General features: G+C 40.1%; 2 protein-coding genes across 3 annotated transcripts; one reads left to right on the forward strand and one right to left on the reverse strand.

The window, feature by feature from the left end:
• The first annotated feature begins 1,347 nt into the window (after positions 1-1,347).
• Positions 1,348-4,873, forward strand: LOC131011571 (uncharacterized). 2 transcript variants are annotated; one of them, XM_057939340.1, is made up of 3 exons: positions 1,348-2,032; positions 2,569-2,694; positions 2,959-4,873. In XM_057939340.1, exons 1-3 carry the CDS (start codon positions 1,643-1,645, stop codon positions 4,525-4,527), a joined length of 2,085 nt encoding a protein of 694 aa, XP_057795323.1. In that variant the 5' UTR covers positions 1,348-1,642; the 3' UTR covers positions 4,528-4,873. The 2 variants fall into 2 exon arrangements, with proteins under 2 accessions (XP_057795323.1, XP_057795322.1); XM_057939339.1 differs by having other exon boundaries at positions 1,434-2,032; positions 2,908-4,873.
• Positions 4,874-7,381: 2,508 nt separating this feature from the next.
• LOC131011572 (reactive Intermediate Deaminase A, chloroplastic) lies at positions 7,382-10,094 on the reverse strand. Its single transcript, XM_057939341.1, has 6 exons — positions 9,714-10,094; positions 9,196-9,311; positions 8,750-8,794; positions 8,010-8,083; positions 7,807-7,856; positions 7,382-7,628 (listed from the first exon to the last, which is right to left on the reverse strand). The coding sequence occupies exons 1-6, from the start codon at positions 9,892-9,894 to the stop codon at positions 7,531-7,533; spliced, it is 564 nt and encodes a 187-aa protein (XP_057795324.1). The 5' UTR covers positions 9,895-10,094; the 3' UTR covers positions 7,382-7,530.
• Between the last annotated feature and the right edge of the window lie 5,075 nt (positions 10,095-15,169).

The raw sequence follows: 15,169 nt of genomic DNA on the forward strand, positions 1-15,169 counted from the left end.
CGAGCTTGGAGAATTCGCCGGAGCTCTCGCAGCTTGGGCAGACTTCGTCGGAGTAGAGGATGAGGCGGCGGCGGTGGAGGAGATCCGATCCTCTGAAATCGGCGGCGTGGAGGAGGTCGGTCAGGTGGCGGAGGATGAGGCGGCGGCGGCAGATCTGATCTGATGAGGCGACGGTGGATCTGATCTGATGAGGTGACGACAGTGGATCTGATCTGATCGTTGCGCCGCCTCCTCCATCGGTAGATCTGATCTTCGCCTCCTTCGATTTCAGTCATCGACAGATCTGATCTGATCTGTGTTGCACGTATGGCACTTATGGCACTAATAGTGCCATAAGTGCACACTTCCCCCTAGGGTTTAGATATTCCATTTAGGGTTTAGATTATTCATTTGGGGTTTAGATGTTCCATTTAGGGTTTAGATTATCCATTTAGGGTTTAGATGTTCCATTTAGGGTTTAAATGATGTTGTTGTTTCTGTATTTGTGTTGATGACCATTTTACTTAGTTTTATTTTGAATTTCGTTGGCACTTATGGCACTAATAGTGCCATAAGTGCCAAAATGACTATTTTACTTGGTTTTATTTTGGATTTCCGATGGCACTTATGGCACTAATAGTGCCATAAGTGCCTAACCCGACCCGACACGCGACCCGCGTGCCTGATCCTACTCAGTCCGCCTCATTAAAGGCAAAAACGTCCAAATCAATAAAAATGGCCAAAATTTGTGTTTTTTCAATGTGTGGCCATAAATTGTGTTTTATGCTTCATTTGGGCTACTTCAAAATTTTACTCAAATAGAATTTTATCATTTCTCATTCTTATTTTCACTCCAAAAAGGAATAATATTATATAGCATAGAAAAATGGAAAATAGTAAAATACTCTCCGATGGAAAATGAGGGAAGTATTATCAGTCTTTTATTTAAAACTGAAAATTCAATTAAAAAGTAGTAATTCAAATTCATCGGAACATAATAATTCAAAATTGAAGTCCCACCTTTCAACAATAATTTGTCCCGTTTCAGTTGCTTATAATAACAAATTCAAACAATTACGCCAAAAACAGTACAAAAATGAATATTATCATTTCTAGCTAGCAAGAATTCAAAACCCATAATAATAAGTTCAATGGAAAGAGACGAAGATAAATAAATATCCGAACTCAAAAATCTCATAAGAAGTTCCAATTTAATCAATTCCCTAAAAAATTTAAAAAATGTTATGGAATTCCAAAATAACTTCGAATAACGCGATAAAAAATCCAAATCTGGTTCAGTCCTGGTGGCCCCCCACTAATTTTCAATTTCATAATAATAATATTAAAAAAAAAAAAAAAAAACGGTTCACTATCGCTGGAGCATCAAAACGTCGCCGTCGGGATACCATGAAGCCATACGACGTCGTAGATGATACCTTTATTAGACACTCCAAACGCAATCCAACGTTTGATCTTTTGATGTAATAGAGAGCAGAAACCGTTGACCGTACAAATCTCTACTCTCTCACTCCCACCACCCAAAGATCCAAGCTCCGCCTCCGCCCTCCGTCGCCGGAAAACGCTCCAAGATCCAGCATTTGGAGTTTGGCTCTGCAAAACGAGGTTAATTTGAAGGGTTTATGCAAATGGGGCAGCCTGGAAGATGAAGGTAACGATAGAGAAAGGTGTGGGCCAACAAATCCAGCAGCCCACTCGAAACCCTCCGCCGCCCTCAGATCTTCCAGAGAAGCCCGGTTTTCCTCCGCGCAAGCCGCCGCGCCGCAAGACCCGGCCCGGGGTCCGGTTGAGGAGGGAATCCGGAGCTCCGACTGCGAAGCGGAGCAGCCGACCCGAGACCCCTTTGCTTAGGTGGAAGTTCGATGAAGGCAATCAGAAGAATGTAGCTGTGGATGAGGAGGTGGAGGAAGCCGGGGAACCCGGTCGCCGGAGGAATAGGTCCGGGGTTTCCTCTAGGAAGCTTGCCGCCGGCCTCTGGCGGCTGCGGCTGGCGGAGTTGCAGGATAATGTCGCCCAAGGAGGAGTAGGGCTTCAGGTTGTGTTCCATTTTCTGACACTCTTGAGTATTTTTTTTAGTATTTTGATAATCAGCTTTTAATTTTATGTACTATGTGAAAAAATGTGACGGCTTGTTTATTAGGGTTCTTAATCAGGCAGTCAATGCACAATTTCATGAATCTTTTCATATATTTTCCCTTATTACTTTTGGGGTTCTTGTGTGTGTGATTTAATGGTGGTAGGGATGGGTTTCAATGGTAGCTGTAATTTTCTTGATTTTGTCTTTCAAAAAAAGAAAGAAGAGAGAGGACATATTTGCTGTAATCAAAATTATTTTTTCTTCATTTATTATTTGTTGGCAGTTGGATTTACTGGTCTTATTTTGAATTCTTAGTGTTTAATATTTGAAGCTTGTGATAATAGAGCTTCTTGAACCATCTTTCTTTATACTGCTGCTTTCATGGTTTTGGTGCTGTTTAAGATCTTTGCCCTTATGGTATTGTTTGGAAGATCGTAATTGCTAGTTTTTTCATTTCAAGGGATTGAGTTTTGTAGTGCATTTTTGCCTTGCAGTCTGGAGGTGGCCATTTCGGAGCCTCTATCCATTGTCGTGATGCTGACAGAGTGCATCGTTCTCCAGCTGAGGATCCGGACTCTCCACACTCCGTCTCTGGTCCAAAACACGGCCTTCTCTACAAGGTTTACTTTTTTATTGTTGTTGCTTCTTTGGTTGCTATTTGCATTTGAGTGTCGAACGAACTAATTGAATTATCATCTTCTTATGTGATCTCATCCTCAGTATGTCTTTAAAGCAACTTTATGTCTTAAAGGTTGATTTATTTGTTAACACACTTGTATCCTTTCGCCTTCTTTGCTGGAGCAAATTTCAATGTGGCTTCTTTCTTCTTGCAGACTTTGAATACCTTTTATTCTGAAATTGAAAATCCTCTTTACACCATGCAGTTTGAGCCTTCTTTTCAATTTCCGAACTATGCAATGGAGGGTGCAACAAAGTGGGATCCTGATGGTTGGAAAGCATCTGACGAAGTGAAGCAAATATTCAGCCAAACAAAGCCTAATAACGACCACCGAGCAAGTTCTGCTAAAGTAATATCTGCCCTCGAGGCAGAACTGGAGCAGGCTAGAACAAGAATCAACGAGCTTGAAACTGATCGTAGATCATCAAAGAAGAAACTAGAGCAATTCTTGCGTAAACTCAGCGAGGAAAGAGCAGCATGGCGTAGCAGAGAACACGAGAAAGTCCGTGCTATTATAGATGATATGAAAGCTGATGTGAGCAGGGAGAAGAAGAACCGTCAAAGACTGGAGATCGTCAATTCTAAGCTGGTAAACGAGCTGGCTGATGCCAAGTTATCAGCCAAGCGTTACCTGCAGGAATACGAAAAGGAAAGGAAGGCCAGAGCACTGATAGAGGAGGTTTGCGATGAGCTAGCCAAAGAAATTGGAGAAGACAAGGCTGAAGTGGAAGCGTTAAAGAGAGAGTCGATGAAACTCCGAGAGGAAGTAGACGAAGAGAGGAAAATGTTGCAAATGGCCGAGGTTTGGCGCGAGGAACGAGTTCAAATGAAGTTGGTCGATGCCAAGGTGATGCTCGAAGAAAAGTACTCCCAGATGAACAGGCTAATAGCGGAGCTCGAGCCGTTCCTGAATTCTAGATCGGATTCGCAGGAGATTAAGAAAGCAGATTTTTTACGGCAGGCAGCCGCCTCTCTTAACATACAAGATGTGAGGGAATTGACATATGAGCCCCCGAATTCTGATGACATTTTCTCCGTTTTTGAAGATGTCAATTTCGGCGAATCCAACGAGAGAGAGGTCGAGCCAAGTGTTGGCTACACTCCTGCAAGCCATGCCTCGAAAATGCACACAGTGAGTCCTGAAATAAAAATGCTCAACAAAGACGGCACTCACAGGAATTCCAATGTATATATGAACCAGAGCGGCGAGCTAGAAGAGGATGCGAGCGAGTGGGAAACCGTGAGCCACCCTGAGGATCAGGGCTCGAGCTACTCACCAGATGGAAGCGACCCTTCTGTCAACAAGAATTTCCGGGCCAGCAACGTCTCGATGAATGGAATGGAATGGGAGAAAGATGGAGGAGGGCAGGAGACACCAATAATGGAAATTAGTGAAGTGGACTCAGCAAGACTGAGGCAGTTGAAGAAGGTTTCTTCAATATCTAAGCTATGGAGGTCGTGCCCGAGCAACGGTGACAGTTACAAGATCATATCAGTCGATGGAAAGAATGGAAGGCTCTCAAATGGTAGGCTTTCTAATGCAGGTATCATGTCACCCGATCACAGTTCAGCAAAAGGTTGCCTTAGCCCCCAAGATTTGTCGGGACAGTGGAGCTCGCCTGACTCAGGAAACCCACATGTGAATCGTGCTATGAAAGGATGCATTGAATGGCCACGCACCGCGCAGAAGAATAGTTTGAAGGCAAGACTGCTCGAGGCGAGGATGGAGAGTCAAAAGGTCCAGTTGCGCCAGGTTTTGAAGCACAAGATTTGAACTTTCTTCTTTCTGAAAATGGTAAGGTAAGTTAAGTCGTCTTCTGCCAGCTCGACCACATGCATCGCCACCGTAACGCAGGCCCTCGGATCGTGCGTTGAACTAAACTTGCTTATCAGCAGACTGTTTTTCGCAAAGCTAAGGTATGATTATTATGAGGCATTCTGTGTTAGCATCAATTTTGCGGATGAGCAGCCTAAGCAAATGCCAGTATCTGTAAGTTATGATGTAATATGTTGAATTTAATCCAAGATAAACCAATTATTGATACAGAAGGAAACATTGTATCTGTAATATGGCTTCAGACAGTCTGCTCAGTTAGTTGCTTCTCTTCCATTATTCACAAGCTTTGTTGCTTCTCTTCCATTATTTACGACCGGAAACTGCTCTCATGGCTGGTGAAATACTGTTGTTGAAGGCAAAGAGAGTGCTTAAAAGGAAGTGGGAAATAAAATCATTTATTACATCAATTATAAGAGCATCTGCATTGGTGCTTACTTGATACCTTACTTGATAAGAGGGGACCACATTGAGTAAGGAGGCCACATTGGGGTTACTTAATAGCCTACTTGATTATTTTAGTTTTGATTTTTATGCTTTTCATTTAATTTTAATTGCTCAAATTAAAATCACACAATTTAATTAAAATTAAAATTGCATTAATTTAAAAAACCTAAAAATTGCATTAATTTTAAAAACCTAAAAATTACAAAAAAAAAAAGAAACATAAAGACATAATTTAAAACTACATAAGTTAAAATCCTAGTTTAGATAAGTCCACGACGCTTGAGCACTTCTTGGACCATGAAGTTGTGCAATGTCATTTGTGCATCCATGTGCGTAGTATCTGTGCTGAAAAGCTTCATATCGAGCTCCTCCCTCTTCAGCTCGTTCTTCTTGGTGTACTCGGCGGTGATTGCTTTCAGGTTCTGGTCGGATTTATCCAACCTCTCCCACGTATTCAGGTGGAGGCTCCGAGCTCTGCGACGCCTTCCCCTTCCCCTTCGCCGCTCTTGCCGCTGCCTTCGCCACCTTGTTTCCCATTGGTCGGGAAGACGAGATCTCCTCGCGGGACGCCGAGGTGGTGAATTCGCCCATCTCCGTAGTCTTCATCCTCTTGGAGGAATGGATGTCGCCCTCAAGATACATTGACTTGAACTTGTGGTTATGCCGGAGAATTTTCCACGTGTTCCAATAGTTGAACGCATTCTTAGTTGGGCTTCTACTTTTGAAAAGGATTTGGGCCTTGTCCCGGAGCAAGTCGTTCGAATGACCGGAAGGCCACCGAATGCTCGTCTCTGTCCAAATTACCTCCCACAACCGCACATCCGAGCTCACTCGGGGCCAATGCCCTTGAATTTGGCGGGGTTTGAGGTTGGCGCCGATGAGGGGGTTGACACGGGCAATAATCCGTCTCCAATACGCCTCATCCTTTTGATCGGTCCCACGGATGGAGTCGTTGGTCTCCTCCGTTCAAATTTGGACGATGAGGTCCGTCTCCTCGAGGGTGTAGGTATGACGGATAGTCCTTCCTTCCTTCTCCAGCGCCGACTTGTCATGCTTGATCTTGTAGGCGATTTCCTTCCTCCGGCTACCTTTCTTCAAATTTGAAATTAATTTTTTTTAATTATAATATAATAAAATATAAATTAAGTAATTTAAACCGGTTAACCGACCGGTTAAATCGATTAACAGAAAATATTATAACCGAACCGGTTAAAACCGATTACACGGTTAATCGATAACCGATTTTTTCGGTTCGGTTATGATTTTAACCGGATAACCGAAACCGATTTACCAGCACTAGTTGGAGTACTAAAATTTGAATATTTCGATGGTTCGAATTGCAATTTTGAACGCCGAAATGTGAAATTGACATAAGGAGAGATTAACTAGTCTATAACTCATGCACTAGGCTTCAAAAGTTTCAAATCAATTTTAAATGGGTTAATTACACGAAAAATCATGAAATTTGGTCGGATTTCCAAGTTTTCTATGAACTTTTTTTTTTTTATCAAATTTTTCCTGAACTTAACCAACTGATCAATTTTGCCATGATTTTTACCTTCGGTGATGCTTCGGTCTGAGTTGGTGCCTACGTGGCATTAATAGAAACGACGCCGTTTTATAAGAGTGTATTGAAAGACGTCATCTTCATTGCCAGAGCTGATATTTCATTGCTAGAGCTGATAACACTCGCAAGGCCGCCAGAGCTCTGTCGGTCTTGTAAGCTCTGGCGGTTTTGTCAGCTCTAGCGATCTTAACAGCTCTGGCGATGGAAATCTACTCTAGCGAGTGTATTCTAGCTCTGGTGAATAAACGTCAGCTCTGGTGTTATTAAACGTCGTCGTTTCTTGTTCCCGCCGGCGATGCCACATCAATTTTGAGATAACTTAAAGAGTGCCATGTCAACACTCTATTTGGGGTTTTCTCAAAACCATGACAAAATTGATCAGTTGGTTAAGTTCAGGGAAAATTTGATAAAAAAAAAAGTTCATGAAAAACTTGGAAATCCGACCAAAGTTCATGATTTTTCGCGTAATTAACCCATTTTAAATTGATATTGGATACATGTTTAAATCTCAACTCAAAATATGTGGGACCAAATATAACGGACAAATTTGCAACAAATCAGAAGATTGCAATATTATTGAAATGCTTTAAAGATTAGATCTAATTTGCAATATATTCCAAATTCTGAAAATTATATTTGCAGTTTTTTCTAATGGAAATAGATATCATTTCAGTTGCAAGCATAAATTGATGATGCATTTTATTTATTTATTGTTCTCTCATAGCTACTTTATGGTGACTCCAAATTCAAAATAGGATGATGCAGAACACCAATCATGAGTTTGATTGCAGAGATGGAAAGGGTTTTCATTTGAAAATCTCTGTTAAGTCTGAATTCTCCAAATTAAGTGTGAAGAATTCATGGAGAATGATTATGATTCAGAAATAGATCCCCATTCCAGGCTATTATTGGAGAAACAGCTGAAGGTGCTATTGCAGTGTGGCTATGCACTCAATTTCGATCCTTGCATCCAATGGTAAGGCGGCAACCTGATAGGTCGAACGCGCTGGAGCAGGTGCTGGAAAATCTACATCATAAATTGCAATTGGATTCATTACTAACATGCTGGAATATAATCTACTTTATATACAAAGACTTAAGAACATGAGAAATGGAACTCTGGATCCTAAAGAATTAATAAACATACAACTACGTAATTTATATTCACAAATATAAATTATTAAGTTGACTTCAAAAGAACTCACATTTAGCATAAATTTCATTGACTTTCTTGAAGTCTTTCAGATCAGCCAACCTAGACAAGCAAGAAACATATTGTTAATTGGGATAAAAGCGTTTTTAAAAGAAAAGAAGGTTCGTGATAGTGTATATGTGCACACGCTCGTGTGTGAGGGAGAGAAGGAAGAAAAGGGGGAAGGGTTTATCAGATTGCAACAGAAGTACCCACATGATTGTTGTCTTCACAACCGAGGCATAGCTGGCACCACTTGCCTTAAGTATCTCACCCATATTCTTAAGTACCTAGTAGTATGTATAAGCACAAATATATATCAGCAAAAGCCTTATTCGCAAAAAAGAACATAAAAATGTAAACTATCTGCAAGTATCCAGGGCAGCATTACATGTATTTTCTTCAAAAGGCACCACCTCCAAGAGCAGAATTTGGAGGTTAGAATAACAGAGTTACCTCTTCCATAAGATCTCACATCATGTTAGTCTAACAGCTTCTTAACATACGTAGGATGGCTCGTTGATCAAGAACTAACTTCTTCACAAGAAAACTAAATTCTACGAATGAGGCTAATTTAAGATGTGGTACTCCAGACTAGTTAACATTGCTTGGATGTTGTGCTGAACATCGATTCATGACTATGCGTCAAGATTGACAAATTGAGTTGGATTATTGCATAATAATGATGGTTGACTCAAAGAAACTTTATATACACATTGTTTAAACATATAAGCCTTCACTGAATTGAACCAAAAATGTTTTTATTATGCCTAAGATTTATAGTAGCAAATCTTATCTTTATAGTGAGAGATTAGTCAGAGAGGAATTCATGTGTTTAGGTTTCTACAAAGCATAAGCGTCTTACAAACTATACATGTTTTCTACTTTGTCCGAAAACAGAATATTCGAAAAAAAAGATTCCATAATGCAAGAAGGGTTCAGATATAATGGGATACCTGCTCAGTTTGATCTTCTACGCTGTCTGAGACAAACTTTCCAGTCTGCATATTAAACAAAGAAAGTACCTTGTTACCACCTTGAGCACGCAGTGAAATTTACTGCAGTAAAAAAAAAAGAATTTTTTCCTCATTTTATAATTAGAATGGTTCTGAGTTCTCATTTTAAATAACGATTCTCATTTGAACTTCCTCGTATATATGTATATACACACACATAATATATATATATATATATATATATATATATTGAGATATGCTAGAAATCAATCATAAAGTAGAAACGTAAAAACATGCTTCTTTATATACAATAATTCTTCTTTTATAACAATGCTTTTATACATTACAATGATCAATCAATAGACCATATTGGTTCCTAATTCCTATACTAGGAAAAGTTTTTATATGATCATATATACATATATATATATTCGATTATCACAAACCTCAGGAACAAGTCCAAGACACCCAGACATGAAAAGCATATTATTTGCTTTGATGGCTTGACAATACGGCCCCAATGCTGCCGGAGCTTTATCTGTCTGAACAGCTTCCTTCAAAACTAGTTCCAATAGCACATTACAACCGCCATAAGCACAATGGAAAATAATCATAATTTTTTTTTTTTTTGCAGAAAACCTAACTCATGCTTCCCTAATTCAGAAGATGCCACGAAAAACAAAGAAAGAAACAAATTACTCAACTCAGATTAAACACCTCTTCTTTCTTAGAAACGGAAATATCAGTACTTTCCGGTTAATCGAACTGAGCAAATTTATTAATAAGCTCAGAAAATTCGGAACATAAGGTACAATCGGCCTAGCACAAGGTACAATTCCGAAAATGCAAGCAGCGAAGCAGAAGAAACAAAAAAGAAAAAATTAATCCAATCGTGAAATAAACAGATCAAACATCAGATTGTAAGATGAAAATGGGAATGAATACGACCATTCCCGCAGCTCACCAGGAGTGGAATCAGTAGAGATGCCTAACGAAGCAAAAGGCGGCGACGGGCCGGAGCGGCGGAAGTTAGCACCAGCCAAGGAAACGCAGCCGATTCCGGCGGCTAAGGGCGCCCGAGAGCGTAGAGAGCCGACATCGATCGCCGGCATGTGGAAGCTCCTCGCGGCGGCGCACCACGCCATTAGTCTTTCTCAGTCTTGAAGTATGAAACTATCGACCACTGTGCGACTGTGTGTGTATGGATTGGTGGTCTCTTATTAGTCATCATGGGCTTTAGGCCTAAAATATGTCTAAGAAAAAGCTCAATTGATGAAATACTTGGGCCTATATACACTAGGATGAGCTTCACCTTACAACACATTACTTGGCCTATATACACTAGCATGAGCTTCACCTTACAACACATTATTTGGCCTATATACACTAGGATGAGCTTCACCTTGCAACGCATTAGTTGGCCTATATACACTAGTATGAGCTTCAACTTACAATGCGGTCCGGTCCGGTCCGGTCCGGTTTATAACTGAATCGATTTTTTGATTAACCAAACCCGATTAAACATGAAATGACTAATCGATTAACTGAATTAACCGATTTGGTTAATCGAATTAACCGTTTTACAGTTAATTTTTAAAAAAATGCACTTTAAATGTTCGAAGTGAGATCAAACCCATGACCTTCGGAAGAAAGAGTGAGATCTCATCTACTCCATCAATTTATCATGTATGTTTACTTAAGGTGCGTTTACTTTGATATTAAAATTTTCATTTGAAAAGGATGATAAGAAAAGGTGAGATAATATTATCATTTTCTCCTTTTTTATCATGTGTTTACTTTGTTAGAAATAGAAGGATAAAAAAATTGAAATGTTGGAAAATATTTTCACACCCTCTCAATAGGATAATATTATCCAACATTTGTGAGAAAATGAGTGAAAAGGGACAGCCCGGATAAATTTTCCAGCCTGACCGGAGAAAATTATCCATCATAGAAAACATGTGAAAATGATGGAAAATATACTTTTTCCTAATATTTTATATCAAAGTAAACACACCCTTAGAGGAAAAAATAATTTTATTGAAACTTGGAATTGTATATAAAAAAATTGAAATTATACAAACATAATTAATTTTAAACATAATTAATTTTTTTGGATAGAAAAGAATAATTATATAAATTGGATTAATCTGCCAAACCATACATAAATATGATGGGCAAGAATTTCCCAATTAACGAAGTAACACAACGTATTCTCACACACATTACAAGTAAGAATCAATAAAGCCTACATGATTATAAAAATATGTTGATCATCAAATTCAAGCTCGGTTTGGTCTTGATTGGTTGGCAGAGACGATAGTAAGAATTAAATAAATAATAACTCCCAAAAATCCAAGAACTATAGAAGCAAATCCTCTGTTGCAAAATTAGCCAAAATGGTCACAAATCTTTATCCAACCTGTATGTGAGTTGCCAAATTTCCCCACATATCCGCTGCTAATGCAGCCATCAATATAGTCGTAATAATCCAGTCATGGAGGAACAAGCAGAAGTAGTGTGTAACGGGCGTCGATGGGGATGCCGTAGATGACCGTGGCTTGCTTGTTGGTGAACATGAGACATGTAGCAAAAAGAGTAGTTCCAATGGCAAGAATTCTGAGGAAAATCTGTGTTGCATAGATAATGAGATTTTGAAGATGGTGGGCTGCTGAGGTTATTTATGGAGATTGCCATGCTATTATCTAGATGTATATGTTTCTCTCTCCCTCTCTAGATGAAGGATATACAAACATAATTAATAAAATATATTATTTAATTATTGTTAAATCAGTTAATTCGGTTTAACCGGTCGGTTACCGATTAAACCGAATAACCGATTTACCTCTGTAACCGAACTGAAAAATCGATTAATCCATTAACTGATAGCCGAACCGACCAATTTCGATTATAGGTTAACGGATTAACCGCTTTTCCGGTTTGATTACGGTTATAACCGATAACTGAACCCGTTTTACCACCCCTAAACGCATTAGTTGGCCTATATACACTAGCATGAGCTACACATTAGTCTTTTAATATCGTTTATTTTACAAGTTTAGTGTTGATTAGGGGTGTAAACAAACCAAGCCGCTCGTGAACTATTCGGAGCTCGACTCGAAAAAAGCTCGTTCAAATTCGTTTAGATAAGCTCGATAAATAAACAAACCAAACTTGAGCTTAGTAGTATTCGGCTCGTTAGCTCGTGAACATGTTCGTCAAGTGATTCAGCTTGAAAAATATAAATTATTAGTAGATACAACTTATATTTATCCACTAAAATTAATAATAATTGTATTAAATCTCTAATTAATTTTATTTGTCATAAGAAAATAATTAATATATTTATTATTTTGAATAAAATAATTTATTTTTAAAATAAAATAATCAATATTTTGAATATAAATATAAATTTAAAAAGTTCGTATACGCTCGATTAGGCTCGTGAGCCGCTCGTGAACCTCAAAGTATTCGGTAAGTAAAGTTCGGGATTCGGTTCAATACTAAACAAACCAAACTTGAACACACCACTATTCGGTTCGGCTCGGTTCGATTACACCCCTAGTGTTGATAGATAAAAATAGTAAAGCTTATCTCTTATTTATTAGATTGAAATTTTAAAATATTTCAAGGTCTTTGATTATTTCTATCATTTAAGTTAGTTTTACTTTGTAGTACCATGTTCTTTCCTCACTAAGTTTAAAGTAATTTTGAACTTACAAGCTTAAGATGACTAACACAAAACGAATTTATTTTAATTCCAACAAAACGATTTACAAACGCCTTTTGTAATTTTTTTATATTTAAATTCTTATACATTATATATTTATTTAGATTTGAGCGTTTAAAAGAACACATGACGAACTTTTTAAATGAGTGATGCCCTAAAGAATTATTACAGATCTAAGTATCCAAAGCAAAAGGACTTTATTTGCCACATCTCACCTCCTTATCTTTTTACAATTCTTACCATCAAGTCAAATCCTACTCTACATGTTTAGCCTTTTGGTGACCACTATGTCTATGCAAAGCCACCCATATTATCAAAGTTATACTTCAGCCAATCCTTCCCTTACACCTTTCACAAGTCATTCAAAAATTCACCATACACTTTTCTCGCAAGAAAGAGCTCAAGTTCAAGAATTTGAACAACTAAACTGATTCAAGCCTATACCAGATCAACAACTGATAGAGTTGAAAGATAACAACGGCTACTTCGAGTGAGTCAAACTCCTAGAGTTAAAAGATAAAAGAGAGCAGAGAACTTTTCATTAATTCCATGATTTTCTCTACAACACAATCTGCTACTTAATCAACAAAAAGAGATAACAAACTCTGCACTAGCATCCCTAATTATAACAGAAAGAGGGGACCAAAAACTCCACGTGTTCTTCCTACTCAAGCTCATAATCCTTATAGCGTTCTGGCATCTTTGTCACTCTCTTGGGCCGAATTCCTTCCGCTGGGTCATGGGATTCTTCTTGGACTTCACCTTCTTGTTGTTGCATTGGCCAACTTGAAATAGCTCTTGAGTTGTAACACTCCCCACCCCTTCAAAAGAGACCTTGTCCTCAAGGTCAAAGCTGGGATAGTTCAGTTTAATCTCATCAAGTGGCTCTTATGTTCCACATTCTGGAGGCTCACCTTGCCATTGGACCAAGACCTGCTGCTGGGGGCCAGACGAAGTTATCACCACCCGTTGGCTGCAAATAGCTAATGGCGCTGGCGCTGGGACAAAGTTTGATGAGTCCTCCGGTAGAGAGCAGATTGGTGGTGTTGTAGTCTCTCCTTTGAAGTGGCGTAACTTCGAGATGTGGAAAATGGGATGAACGCGATTCCCCGGGGAAAGGTCCAGGCGATACGCTACCTTGCCAATTCTTGCGACAACAGTAAATGGCCCATAATACCTTTGAGCCAGCTTGGGGGGTTGGCAGTGGCGAAGAGAATTTTGCCTATAAGGTTGTAACCGCACCAACACCTTATTTCCCACCTGAAACTCCAGCTCGTGGCGGTGGCGATTGGCCTGATGCTCCATTCTGCGTTGGGATTGGCACAAGGTGTCTTTCAATTGCTGAAGGAGGGCATCCCTCTCTTGCAACAGCTCATCCAAGGCTTAGATGTGAGTAGACGCAGCGGCATACTTAGGAATCATTTGAGCCGTCGTCCATATAAGGCCTCGAATGGAGACATTCGGATAGCAGTGCAATAAGAAGTGTTGTGCGAGTACTCAGCCCACGTGAGATGAGAGGACCATGCCGTTGGTTTATTAAGTGCGAAGGCTCGCAAATATTGCTCGAGGGTCCGATTCACGACCTCCGTCTGCCCGTCGGTTTGGGGATGATATTCTGTGCTATGGCGAAGGGTGGTGCCACTGAGTTTGAAGAGATGTTGCCAGAAACTACTAAGAAAGACTGGATCGCGGTCCGATATGATGGTAGTAGGAAACCCGTGTAGGCGCACCACTATGTTTGCAAACAACTTTGCTGTGATCGCAGCGGTGAAAGAGATGGGTAGCACCCCAAAATGCGCGAATTTGGTGAGGCGATCCACCACGACTAGAATCACCGTGAAAGCCCCGACTAGAAGGGAGGCCGGTGATGAAATCCATCGTGACTTCATCCCACACTTGAGTAGGAACAGGGAGGGGCTGTAGTAGGCCCGCCGAGGGCTGCGTTGAATACTTGGTTTGTTGGCATACCAAGCAACTTGCCACGAACTCCTTCACAGACTTATGCATACCTGGCCAGTAGAAAGTAGTTGCCAAGCGTACCATCGTGCACTTAACTCCACCATGTCCCGCCATGGGTGTCGCGTGAGCCTCATGCAATAATTTGGAAATGAGAGAAGACGTCTTACTGATGTAGAATCGGTGCTTGTACATGAGGATTCCATCAACGATTGCAAAAGCCGGGCCTAACTGTTGAGATAAAACTTTCTCGTGCAACTCTCGCAAGTCAACACAAGCCAAGTTGTCTTGACGAAGTTGTAGCAGCAGGTCCGCCACTGGTGTGCTGATAGTGTAGTAGGCATGCCCGGATCCTGACACGATCGCCGTTTCTTCCGGGTGCTTGTCATGACGCCGAGAGAGAGCGTCGGCAGCCAAGTTAGAAGCTCCTGTTCGATAGTCTATTCGACAATGAAACCCAAGTAATTTTCGAACATACTTTTGTTGCTCTGGCATCTGTATAGTCTGTTGGAGGAGCTCGCGGATGCTTTTATGGTCAGTCCGGATAATGAAGAATCTGCCGAGAAGGTATTGGCGCCACTTGTGAACTGATTCTACAATAGCATGTAACTCCTTAGTATATGTGGATGAAACTTGCAATCTGGGGCTTAGCTTCTTACTAAAGTATGCCACTAGTTGTTGTTGCTGCATCAACACCGCCCCAATGCCAACCTCAGAGGCGTCGGATTCCACCA

Source organism: Salvia miltiorrhiza, chromosome 2 (genome assembly GCF_028751815.1).
Source record: "Salvia miltiorrhiza cultivar Shanhuang (shh) chromosome 2, IMPLAD_Smil_shh, whole genome shotgun sequence".
Classification (NCBI taxonomy): domain Eukaryota; kingdom Viridiplantae; phylum Streptophyta; class Magnoliopsida; order Lamiales; family Lamiaceae; genus Salvia; species Salvia miltiorrhiza.